The sequence below is a fragment of the Podarcis muralis genome, chromosome 2 (assembly GCF_964188315.1).
Source record: "Podarcis muralis chromosome 2, rPodMur119.hap1.1, whole genome shotgun sequence".
Classification (NCBI taxonomy): domain Eukaryota; kingdom Metazoa; phylum Chordata; class Lepidosauria; order Squamata; family Lacertidae; genus Podarcis; species Podarcis muralis.
The window spans coordinates 104,313,757-104,326,965 of record NC_135656.1 but is presented as its reverse complement, the minus strand read 5'-3'; the positions used below and the strand labels follow the sequence as shown (position 1 = coordinate 104,326,965).

At 46.1% G+C, this 13,209-nt stretch overlaps 1 protein-coding gene across 2 annotated transcripts in view; it reads left to right on the top strand.

The window, feature by feature from the left end:
• LOC114591921 (laminin subunit beta-1-like) overlaps nucleotides 1-8,926 on the top strand; it is a 74,891-nt gene extending 65,965 nt beyond the window's left edge. For both annotated transcript variants that reach the window (XM_028719668.2, XM_028719669.2), the window contains exons 31-35: nucleotides 171-378; nucleotides 1,114-1,255; nucleotides 2,309-2,485; nucleotides 3,871-4,018; nucleotides 7,162-8,926. In XM_028719668.2, the coding sequence (XP_028575501.2) occupies nucleotides 171-378; nucleotides 1,114-1,255; nucleotides 2,309-2,485; nucleotides 3,871-4,018; nucleotides 7,162-7,295 (809 nt within the window). In that variant the 3' untranslated portion in view covers nucleotides 7,296-8,926. The remainder of the gene's footprint in view (nucleotides 1-170; nucleotides 379-1,113; nucleotides 1,256-2,308; nucleotides 2,486-3,870; nucleotides 4,019-7,161) is intronic.
• The last annotated feature ends 4,283 nt before the right edge of the window (nucleotides 8,927-13,209 follow it).

Below are 13,209 nucleotides of genomic sequence, written 5' to 3'. Positions count from 1 at the left end.
AATCGAGAGGGACCGGTATACAGTAGGTATACATTTGGCACGCCCCAGAATCTGGCGCCCAGGTGTGCAGCACTCCTTGCACCCCGGGTAAAGACGGCCCTGTGCCAAGACCTACATGGGTGGATGGGAAACAAGGATGGATAGTTCCAGGCCTGTTCTTGTCTCCATAGAGGAAGGTGCTGATCCTGAGAGCATTGAGCTTGTGGCTCAGCAGGTCCTCAACATCTCCCTACCCAGCAGCCCTGATCAGATCAGCAACCTGATTAAGGACATCCGGGATAGAATCAGTCAGCTGGACGGGGTGGACATTATCCTGAACGACACGGTGCACAGCCTGAACCGTACCAGGGAACTCCTGGCAAAAGCGGAACTAGCTAAGTGAGTCTCTATGTCGGCGGGGGGGGGGGGGGGACCCACAGATTTTATTTTTGCTAATTGAGCTTTTTTATGTTAATCAAGTCGCAAACTGCATATTTCTCAATGTCATAATTTGTTCAAGTCCTGATACCATAGCAATATGCACCAGCTTCTGGTCATTACTGGTAAAAACTGGCTGGGCAATGGGGCCAATTTTTAGCAATGTTATTATAAACTGTATCCTGGAAAAGCTAAAACAAGCCCCAAGAATTGTGGCCAGCTCCTCTACAGTGCATGTGAATGTGTTTTGGCATGACTTGTGAGCAATACCCAAAACAATAGCTGCTTGGGTTTAAATTTGTCAGTGGTATCGTGTATTTATCTTTATGTTTTTAAAATATGTTGCAAATTGCTTGGAAAACTTTGGGTAATGAGTGACTAATGAATCTAATAAATAAATAGCGTTAATATTAATAGTAGCATGGCTTGTTAGGGTGTGCCATTTTAGGAGGATGAAGCTTACTTTTTGCAAATTTATTCCATGCGGGGGTCTTTAAAATACAGGGGTTCTGCGGTTGGGGGTGAGGAATTCCAATCTGCTATTTTTTTTGTGATTGGACAACCCTTAGCTTGGTATGTCTACGTTTGACGAAGAAGCATATAAAATGCTTCTGTCCTTAAGCCACAAAAACGTGTGTTGCAATAAGATTGCTAGTCTTTTCAGTGCTCCAGCTCTCTGTTATGCTCTATGCCCAGAGGGCGAGCGGAGGGTGTGCAAGAAACCATCACAGAAACACGCGCGGCACTCAATGGAACAAAGGTCAAACTGGAGGCAGCAGAGCAAGCTATGAACAAAACCAAGGAAGCAATCCAGGCTGTGACTGGCCGCGTCAGACAGGTGAGATGAACTGAACCACCCGGTGGCCAGAAAAGCTTCTTTAAACATTTCCTGTACTCTTTCAGTGGGCAGCACACTGCTCATCCATGCTAAACCACAGTTTCTTTCAACCAATGCAATGCCACACTGTGGCCACCATGGCAGAGACATGCCAGGCCAATCAAAGAGCAGACACAAGGCCAAAACAAAAGTCGGTTTGCAACAACTTCCTTGCTGTATTAAAAAACTGATGGTGCAAATGTGCCCTGCGATTGTCCCTTCCTTCATGATGCTACCCAGTGATGGGCTGGGGACCAGGTGTGGGGCTGCCTTGCTCTGAGGTCTCCCCAAGGCAGCAGGGAACTGGTAATGATGCAGGCACAGCAGCAGAGCCAATCCGAGGCTCCAAACTCTGCATCCACACTGTGCCAAGCCCCCCGCCCCACTGTCTTGCTCCTCCCCCTGTAACCAATACAGAACAACAAACCCCTGTGTTACAAACTTAAGACAACAAACAACACAAGCAACATGATGGCCAGTATACTAGATAGCACTGCAATTCTTACTGCATAATATACATGTTTTAGTACAACAAAAACAAAATGTGTACACTTGTAAATTCTCTAATATATTTGAAATCAAATGAACACACGTCTGTCAATCTTTGAAAGTCCGTAAAAGTATAATAAGTCTATAGTTGAAGCAAAGTAATAGATGCTATCCTGTGGGCTAAGCGGTAAAACGTTTTAGGCGTTCAGGGGCCGAAGTAGTAAGTGAATAACAACGTAGGACAGTGATCCCGGATAATCTGACTGTTTCGCTGGAATCTTCTTCAGCACAACCCATAGATTAGAAAAATGCACAAGGAGCAGTGGTCATAAGGATATGTAACCCCTGTAACCAGCTGCAACACACGGGCGCTGGGAAAACAGGAGAGCAATGCAGTCCCACTTCCACAGTCCCATCGGCTGCCACTGCTGCTTCTTGAAGTGAAAAGTTCTGCCCAGGTAGGCTTTCCTCTTTTTCTCAGCAGTCAGCGTTTTGACTGCGCCTTGCGGTTTTTCTTTCTCCCAGGCCGGACGCAAGCTCGAGAAACTGGTCGACGCAGAGTCGAAACTGGAGAGCCGCCTCAAAGGTCTGGCGCAGAACGTGAGCGCATTGCAAAACAAGTCCCAGAACAATCAGAAACTCGCCCAGGAGGCCAAGGGAAAAGCGGAGCGCGCCACCACTGCTGCGGGGAGGCTGGAAAATGTGAGTGTCCCTCTTCCCTCTGATCACCACTGCTGCCAACGGCTACTGTGTCAACTTGCCCACATGTCTCTTGCCATGGACATAGATGCCAACACTCTCCATGGCTCAGATTGGCATTTTTCCTGCCTGCCATCGGCATTAATTCCTTCCTCCTTCTTCCATGACAACTCTTCCCTCATAACCACTTTTTTTAAAGCAACTCCCCCCCCCCAAAAAAAAATTAGAATCCCAAATTCAATTTTATAATAATAAAGTTATTTATTATGCTACCCATCTGCCTGGGTTGCCGCAGCCACTCTGGGCAGCTTCCAACAATTTATAAAACCGCAGTACAACATCAAATATTAAAAACTTCCCTATACAGTCATACCTCGGGTTGCGAACGCTGTGGGTTGCGCGTTTTTGGGTTACGGACCGCGCCAAACCTGGAAGTACCGGAACAGGTTACTTCCAGGTTTCGGCACTCGCGCATGCGCAGAACCACTATATCATGCTATGCACAGAAGCGCCGAATCGCATCAGGTGCGTGCGCAGACGCGGTGCTGCGGGTTGCGAACACTGTGGGTTGCGAACGTGCTTCCCGCACGGATCACATTCGCAACCCAGGGTATGACTGTACAGGGCTGCCTTCAGATGTCTTCTAAAAGTGAGATAGTTGTTTATTTCCTTAATTTCTGACAAGAGGGTGTTCCACAGGGTGGACACAAATACTGAGAAGGCTCTCTGCCTGGTTCCCTGTTAACCTCACTTCTAACTATCAGGGAACCGCCAGAAGGGCCTCGGAGCTGGACCTCAGTTTCCAGGCTGAATGATGGGGGGTATATAGGGCCAAAGCCATTTAAGGCTTTAAAGGTCAGCACCAACATTTTGAATAGTGCTCTGAAATGTACAGGGAGCCAATATAGATCTCAATAGAGATCTTTTATGACTGGTGTTATATGGTCCTGGCAGCTGCTCCCAGTCACCAGTTTGGCAGCCGCATTCTGGATTAGTTGTCATTTCTGCGTCACCTTCGAAGGTAGCCCCATGTAGAACGCATCACAGTAGTCCAAACAGGAGATAACCAAAGCAAACAATGTTAAACCAAACACTGGCCTTCAACAGGTGGGTTGTGTCATGGCCTGATCTAAGGTGAGTCTTCAACTGCAGCTCTATTACTGTACAAATATATGGTAGTAAAAAAAATATTAAGGAATGGATCCGCAAATGCAATGCTTTAAACTGAAAGTGGGTCCTGGGCTGGCGTAGCTTACTGAACCAAATTGAAGTGAATGTCATGTGAACTAGAGGCATCCAGCCAAATAATTGGCTAGAGAGTTAGCACCTCGTTAGCGTCTCTCCAAGCCTTTGCTGTAGTGGTGAGCTTCAATCTCTTGTGTCCCCAGGAGGTGGAGAAAGTGATGAAGAGATACCAGAAGTTGCAGGAAGAAGTGGACAAGCAGCCTCAAGATGCAATGCTCAGGCTGAAAAACCTCAGGGAGGAAGCCCAGAATCTCTTGGACAAGGCCACGGGCAGCAAGAGGAAGCTGGAAGGTAGGGACACCACGGGTGTGGTTGGGCAGGATCCCAACCTCCAAAAATAAAATAAAATTTGGTGTTGGAAATGTTTATTCTAAAGGCTCCCCCCCCCCCTTATTGATACCGTTGTATGAACACAGCCTGTGTCCTATTTTGGTATGCAAAATAAGGGAGAGGAGAAGCAGAGCTCCAGTCGAGCCGCAGGCATTCTGAGCTGGGAAAGGGATGGTGTGATGCTTCAGCAGGTGGCGTGTGTGTTTTGGGGGAGGTGGGGCCTGTATAGCAGGGTGTCTGGAGGTTTTCAGGAAGTTACAACTGAGTGCATCGGGCACAGGTTTGGGATCAAAGGAAGATAAGACAAGCAACTCCCCATTTAGGCACGGGTTACGTTCTGAGGCACTGCGCCTTCAAGTGAAATCGCGTGTATTCGAAACACCATTGGAAAAGCCTGCAAGCACCCTCTAACCCTCTGGAAACCCCTTTGAAAAACCAGCAGACACCAAACTCCACCACAATCGCTCCCTCCAAACCTCCTTGCTCAAGCCCCAACTCTCCTCAGGCCTCAACGGTCAGTGCAAGGGATCATGGGATTGCCAGGCGCTTTTTTCCGCACCTTTCCCACCCCTTCTGGGCTGGTTTAGGGCCCTTTTGCCATTTTAAAAGTCACTTCTGGGTTCAGCGCACATGCACGGTCGCGCATTGGTCGTTGCCTTTAACAGTAAGTTGGAATGTGTACAGCAGTTTGGAGTTTTCAGAGAGCCTCACACATCATTATTACCCCCCGTGTTTTGCGGGTGCGGCTGAGACTGAGAGATGGTGATGTGTCAGAGCTGAGGCTGAACCCAGTACAGTGGTACCTCAGGTTAAGTACTTAATTCATTCTGGAGGTCCGTTCATAACCTGGAACTGTTCTTAACCTGAAGCACCACTTTAGCTAATGGGGCCTCCCGCTGCCGCTGCGCCGCTGGAGCACAATTTCTGTTCTTATCCTGAAGCAAAGTTCTTAACCTGAAGCACTATTTCCGGGTTAGTGGAGTCTGTAACCTGAAGCGTATGTAACTCGAGGTACCAGTGTACATAGCTCAGCTTCATGGGTGCTTTCTCCTGTGGCACATCCTCTTCCATTCCCTTTCCAATAATAATAATAATAATAATAATAATAATAATAATAATAATAATAATAATAAATTTTATTTGTACCCCGCCCTCCTCAGCCAAGACCGGGCTCAGGGCGGCTGACACCAGGTACAAAAACAATTGATTAAAATAAAACTTAAAAACAAGATTAAACTACAACATTAAAATGCAGCCTCATTTCAGTAGAAATTCAAATCAAAAACTTTTGGGGGATGAAAACGTCAAATCTTTGTAGCACCCTGCTTGTGGTTAACGCTTAGCTGGAATGAAATATTCAACGCAGCAATAGAGAAATTAAAATAATAATTTATTTGTCAGACAAATAAATGAGAGGCACAGTGGTATATGGTTACCAAGCTCTGGCCTGGCCTCCTGCCATTCTGGCCAGCACTTATATTCCCTTAATCCAGCCCCCTTTGCTCCTCCTGTGGCTGCATCTGTCCAATCAGCCTGGTTGAAATTCCTATTGGCTGCCTGCTATATCCAATCACAAAAGATACACCCACATCCTCCTGTCCTTATATGGAGCACAAAGAGCTATATATTGTTACATCTATAAATGACAAATAAGTAGTAATATATCTTACATGTGTCTCAACAAGGAATATTAATTACCAGCTCACTTCTTGCCCTATTGCCCTATTGCCTTCTAAAACAAATGGTTAATCTTAAATTTTTATCTTTAAACATATGTCAAGGATCTTGAGTTTCACATCAACATTGAAAGATCTCCATTTGAAGGTTTCCAAACAAATGCCTGACAACCATATATCAGGACTGCCCAGATGGCGTCTTCCCGTCCGGCAGGGGGGCTAGGCTGGTGGCTAACTTGATAAATACAACTCTTACAACTATATGAAATAAGAATCTAGCATTTCTTAAATCCTTTGCATAATTACATTTAAGCCAATATATTTAAGCTAATATATTTCATACATTATCATAGGTAACCTTTTAAAAGAATAAAGCTTCTCAAAGTAGAACGGAAGGAACTCAGTAAAAAACAGCTTTTAAAAGGAACCCCTTCAGTTTACCCCCCCTTCAGCCATCTGCTCTCCTCTTTAGCTGTTCCCAATATTTATTGCTCTTTTTAACTCTCAGTTTAAGAAAGAAACTGCTTTTAGAAGATGTCCTAAAAATGCTCTCTTTTTCTGTCAGCTAGATGTTTTTTTTCCCATTTGCCTCTGGCCTTAGAAAATACAGCTCAAGGTTTAAGAGAGGCCCGTGGTATCATTTTACTCATTCCTAATTATGTTTATCTGAGTAACCTTGTTCTCAGCCTGTAATTGACTTTGAAAGTTGTTTTCTGCTATAAATCAAGGGGGCCCCTTGTCTTAGGAGAATGGCCAAGGTTTTCTCTAAGCAGCTGGTCTCCTGCCTGGCATGAAACATTTGTGAATTCAAGCCCTTTTTAGACTTTATGAACCTGATCAAGATATAAGCCAATATAAGTCTTGATTAAATGCAGTCTATATTCAGATGCCACATCTTCACCAAGGCCAACTATCCAGACTGGTCCTACATGGGTCAGAAAAAAGCCAGGGAAGTCCCCAAATAGGAGTTCCACCACAGAAAGAAAAAGGAAAGAGGGGAAGGGGATCAAGTTGATTCCAAGCCAAAGGCCAGGCGGAACAACTCTGTCTTACAGGCCCTGCGGAAAGAAATCAGATCCTGCAGGGCCCTGGTCTCATGAGACAGAGCGTTCCACCAGGCCGTAGCCAGTGTTGAGAAGGCCCTGGCTCTGGTTGAGGCTAATCGGACTTCCTTAGGGCCTGGGACCTCTGGGGTGTTGCTATTTATGGACCTTAAGGTCCTCCGTGGGGCATACCAGGAGAGGCGGTCCCGTAGGTACAAGGGTCCTAGGCTGTGAAGGGCTTTAAAGGTCAAAACCAGCACCTTAAATCTGACCCTGTACTCCACCGGGAGCCAGTGCAGCTGGAAAAGCACTGGGTGAATATGAAAAACTGTTGTCACCAGGGCCATGCTCCATCTTCGAAAAAACGCCTGCCTCTTCTTTTCAGAGCTGGAAGGGCGCTTCGAGGCCAACGAGAAACAAATGAAGGAGAAAGCAACCGTGCTGCAGAAGCTGGAGGGACAAGTGACCGAACTCCTGCAGTACATCCGGGACAAAGCCACGGCCTATGCTACGTGCTAGGGGCCCTGTTTCCTGCCAGCTCCGGACTCTGCCGCAATGGGGACCTCCTATACATGTCTCTGGCCGTCTCCTCTCTCTGAGACCCTAGCTGTAGATTTGGGGGCCTTCGTGTAACCCTCTTCTTTTTAATCTCCACCTGATTGTACCAGTTAGGCCCGCCTGGGATCAGGCATATCAGGGCGATTTGAGTGCCAGCATCTCATAGACACGCAGTTACGTTGCGGTGGTGCCGTTAGGTAAGTTAAGTCTCCGGGGTTAATGGGGAAGGGCTGTAACCGTAGAACCTCTGCTTTGCATGCAGAAAGTCCCGGGTTCACAATCTCCAGCATTCTCCAGGTAGGGCAGGAAGACGCATCTGAAATCCTGGCAAGCCACTGCCAGTCCGTGTCGACATTACAGTGCCAGATGGGCCCGACGGTCTCATTCAGTATAAGGCAGCTTCTTATATTTTGTAATTGTCTTACAGGGCCGCTCTCTTTAGAGGGCAACGGGTGTTACCTGAATCGTAATGGTTACCATTTTGAGGTTCCTTCTAACTCTGTCATTCCACTTCAGATTCATTATGATAAGCCCATCTTTCTTATTCTCCCTAGATTTCTGTCCTTAAGTCTCGCCCTGATGGCATCTGTTCGGTCCACAGGCTGTCCCAGAACCGGGGGGGGGGGGGGGGATAGAAAGCCTTATTCCTGCAGATTATCAGCCCCAATATGTCCACACCAGCTCAATGAATGGATGAGTTCCCCTCTGGGCGACTTCTCGTTGCCCTTGGGCTCTTTTGCTGTTGCCGTGGAAACAAAGCACCCAGCTGCTTCAGCCTGCGGCCTCAGGCATAGACAAGGGACGCAGAGTTCTACCTGTTTTATCAAGGGTAGTGGGAAATTGCCTGTGGCTTTCAGTTGCCTCCTGAGGTTTCTTTAACCTCAGCAAAGAAATATATTTAGTCCTGGACTTGACGCCCCACAGCTGCCCCCCTTTCTTGTGAAATGGATGAAGTCACACACAGCGCTTCCCCTCCCACCGAAAAATGGTTCTAGTCAAAAGCGGTATGATGTTCAGCACTTCCTCCGAGAGTTCCCTCCTATTCCACTCAAGATTGAGAGGTTCCTTCTTCCCACTTCCTTTCCCCTCTGTGAATTGCCTCAGGATACTAATGATTGCACAAATAGCTTTAAATAGTTGTTTCTTTGTTTTCTAAGATGACACAGATTCATAGAAGGTGTCTGTCAACTGCTATTAGTCAACTCTTTTGAGCAAGTGAAGGTGCGTCACACCCAAGAAACACCATGTTATTTGGGCAACTGAGAATTAAAATAAAATAGAAATCCCACAAGCACATCTCCCCCCCCCCCCCCAGCCTGGCAGTAAAAATATAATAAATTAACAATTTGCTGTCTTTTCATTATACCTCAAATAAGTTGTGTGGGACTCCTCACAACATGGTAGGGTTGACCGTGACTCTTTCTTCCTGACCTGCTCCTCCCATCTTATTGGTCCAGAAGGTATATGGGGAAGTGTTGCGTATCAAGGGAAGACAGTGATGCCCAACCACAGACATTCCCTCCTGACCAGCATCTCTTAAGAGAGGAGTGTTTAGCCAGTTCTTCATTTTAGTAATAAATCCCTTGACCCTCCTGGTTTTCTGGTGTGTGTTTGCATCTCTGTGACTGATGAAGGTGGTGGTATCATGTCCTCAGAACAGCAGTAACAAAAGACAATTATTGCTATACCTTTTGGTCCTAACAAAGGGCATTTGGGAGCCCCTGTTTCTACCTAGCCCAAAAAGGGTCTCCTATTCCTTCCATAGCAGCGTGTGTGGATTCTGTCCACAAACCGGTATGAGACTCAACATCAAACTTCTCCCAGCCACCTATCAGAGCCAGGGAATTAAGGGTGGGTGAATAGTAGAAGCCAAATGAGGTCCCCGGTGATGGCATGTGGTGGTGGTGCGGGGAATTATTTCCTTGTGCCTAGCTGCTAGCAGAAAGAGGAAAACAATGTGTCACATACAGTATGTGCTCTTCTGACAGTTCCTTCCAGGCTCTAGAGCTAGGAAGTTAAGAAGAAATGGGCATGACAACCTCCACATTCCTTTGTCATCGACACAGCTGAGTTGTCAACTGTTGGCAAGGCCATGATGGGTAATGACAAACTCAGGCGCCCATCTGTGCACAGCTTCCTAAATTTTATTAGGAACACGCTGTTTTTTGTCAAAGCACTGCTGCGTGAACCAGGCAAACATCCAGAAATGCTCTCTATACCGTAAGGACACTGGGAAAACACTGCTTTTATCAACTTCTCCTCAGCACTATTACTTTCAATAATATGCAATTTGATAAGATGGGGGGGGGGGGAAATGAATTCCTGTTTTTTCAGATGATAACCAGCTATCTTCCACATATACTGCATTTTTGCTCTATAAGACGCACCAGACCATAAGACGCACCTAGTTTTTGGAGGAGGAAAACAAGAAAAAAAATATTCTGAATCTCAGAAGCCAGAACAGCAAGAGGGATCGCTGCACAGTGATCCCTCTTACTGTTCTGGCTTCTGGGATAGCTGTGCAGCCTGCATTCGCTCCATAAGACGCACACACATTTCTCCTTCCTTTTTAGGAGTCTTATAGAGCAAAAAAATACGGTAATTACACCCAATGAGAGAAGCAGTTTGCCAACATGATGCTTTAACATCTTTCCCCTTGCACAAAGGCCAGCAAGGCATATGCAGAGTTACCCTGGCTGGAACTGACTCATCCAACACCACACGTTGGCTCATTGGCAAATGTGGCATTTGCGCCCAGGAACACACACACAAAGGAATTTATCACGTCCTATGGCTCTGTGATGCCTGGGAATCGACCTCTTAAAATGGCAAGGCATCTTGTGACGCTTTAAAGACTAGCACATTTATTGTGGCAAAAACTTTCCTAAGCCACAGTCCACACTTCAGCTTGATGCATCGCCTGTAATCCCATGGGATGCAGAACGGGGACATACACTAGTGAATATACATTTGCCAATTCAAGATTCGCTTTGTGCATCTGATGGCTGTGGCCCCATGAAAGCTTATGCCATAATAAACCATAAGGTGCCGCAAGACTCCTCGTCGTTTTTTTGCTACGACAACTCCTCGTTGTTTTTGCCCATCCTACCCATCTGGAAATGTTTAAAATGTGAGTCAGCACTTGAAAACAGGAGCATTTTTGGCCACCCTGGACTGCTTAGACACTTGATCTGCCGCAGTGCGCGTTCTATGAGGGCAGCCTTTTGAACTGGGTGGGGATATCTGGCTTCCTGTAGCATCAGTGCAATTGGCATCTGAGCTGCTTGATCCTGTCTCTCTCTCCTGCAACTGAGAAGGGGTTTCCTCTGAACTTCCTCCCCCCCCCCCACACACAGATGGTTTGCACGATGGTTTGATGGGATCTCTTGCAAGTAGCCGTGAATAAAGGAAGTTCTCGTGGTGAGTGGGGTAGCAGCACGGGATAATTCAGGTCAGTGTGGGATAATTCAGGTCAGTGTGCTGTGCTTTGGGCTCTCTCTGCATGGAAGAGAGAGCAAGCCAGGAAAGGCACATTCCAGCCCAGCTACAGGACCAGCCCACTCTGCACAGGAGAAAAGCTGGAGCATGCTCAGTCCTCGCAGGAATGGGAGCCTTCATCCACCCACCACAGTGAGAGAGAGGCACTGATGTGACGCTGGCAAATCCAAACATCAAAAACAAGATGCTGCACATCCATCTCTCTCTCTCTCTCTCTCTGATTTTACTCCTCTTCCAATAACTTTGAAAGCGGTAGTGTGCCATGCAGCGGCAATGACTTAATGCTGGGCCTGGTGATCCCTGAGTCTTGGCAAATGTGGGAGATAAAACATTGAATGCAAAAACACTGCCCATTTAGAATGATCAAGAAATATCCACACAGCTTCGAAGGAACTGCAGGGCTCTCTCAAGAGAGAGACAGGATGTGGCAGAAGAGCATGTTGAATTTTCAACTTTCAAATTCCCAAAATGAGGGGTGCCAAAATGTTGTAACATAACCTGGGAATTCGGAAGCTATTAAATTGATATGCTTTAGTTTTGGTAGGTAAATTGTGTGTAAAATTACATGGAAATCACCAATGATTGCCAAGTACTAGCAGTTTTTATTATTATTATTATTATTATTATTATTATTATTATTATTATTATTAAGCATTACTTGACTTTATCAGAAGGTAAAATTTAAAACGTACTTGGTTTTCCAAAACAGTTCATGTGCTTCTTCATCAAACGTAGACTTACCAAGCTAAGTGTTGTCCGATCACAGCAATAATAGCAGATTTCCTCACACTCAAAAACATATTTTTAAGATCCCCCTCACTGAAGAAATTTGCAAAAATTTAAATTTCACCCTCCTAAAATGAAATGCCCTAATGTGGCAATTCACTTCTGGGTTTCAAAACCCTAAATGCTGGGGGTAGGAGGGGTTTGCTCCAGTTGCTATAGAGTCCACAGCGCCCGAACAGACTTCTTCCCTGCCACAAGCTTTCAGTCTTCTGAAAGTGGAACCCAGGAGTGGATAGCCACATTCTAGGCATCTTGATTCACCCAGCTTTAAAAGTGTTCTAGAAACCATTTGAATAAATAAAACATTTCAAATAAATAAACAGCATACTCTTTTTGTACAGGTAATGCAGGCTGGGGTTGGGTTGTTTTCGTGTGTGTGTGTGTGTGTGTGTGTGTGTGTGTGTGTAAGCCTATTCCTGTAAGCATGCATCAGAAAAGAGGGAGCAGGTAGCGCTGTGGTCTAAGCCACTGAGCCTCTTGAGCTTGCCAATCGGAAGGTTGGGGGTTCGAATCCACACAACGGCCAACCTAGCAGTTCGAAAGCGCAGCGGTGCAAATAGATAAATAGGTACTGCTGTGGCGGGAAGGTAAACGGCGTTTCCGTGCGCTCTGGTTTCTGTCCCATTGCGCCAGAAGCAGTTTAGTCATGCTGGCCACATGCCCTGGAAACCTGTCTGTGGACAAACGGCGCTGCAACCGCATAGTTGCCTTTGACTAGACTTAACCGTCCAGGGGTCCTTTACCTTTACCTTTTACTGCATCAGAAAAGAGGTGAAGGGAATCCACCCTTTTAATCACCTTTGATTCTCAGTTGGTAAGTGACCGTGAATATGTCCAGAGTTTTGGAGGAGATATATATGGTTGTCAGCTCCTGACCTGAAGATGACTCCTGAGTTTTAAAGAGACAACATACAACTCTAAATTTATAGGAGGAGGAGAAGCTCCCATTAAAGGAAAGAGAAATAGCCATGGAGGTCAGAAAGGGATGGAGAACTCAGTGACGACAGCACACATGCTTTGCATGCTAATGACCTCTGTTTGGGTCATTTGCATATCAAGGTAGCATGAGAACCCTGGAGAACAACTGCCAATCACTATAGACAACATTGAGCTACATCAGTGGTGGGGGAACCTCAGGCCAAGGGGCCTAATGTGGCCCTCCTGACCTTTTTATCTGGCCCTCAGGACCATGACCCCTCTCCCTGTCCCTGCTCCATGTTCTCCTGGAGTGTTTTTGCCTGGCTGGAATGTGTTGTTAAAGGGAGATATTGCCTCTTGCTAACCTAGATTGGAAGATGTCCGAATTATCCAGCCGTGCTGTTCTTATATGATTCTGAGCATCCTTAGTGTGGCAGTAGATCTTTTGCAGTAGCACCTGAACATTAGCAGATCCAAGCAGATCAGGGCTGTTTCCAGATGGGTGGCTCATGCTAATAAGAAATCACCGTCCTTCTGCTGTAAGGTTCAAGCACAATTGCAGTTGGCTTTCTACTCTGCTGGGAATGTTGCACTTTTCCTGCACATTCATCCTGTTAAAAAACAAAAAGAGAGAAGAGGGGGAAAACCAATAATAATGATAAATAAAAGGTAA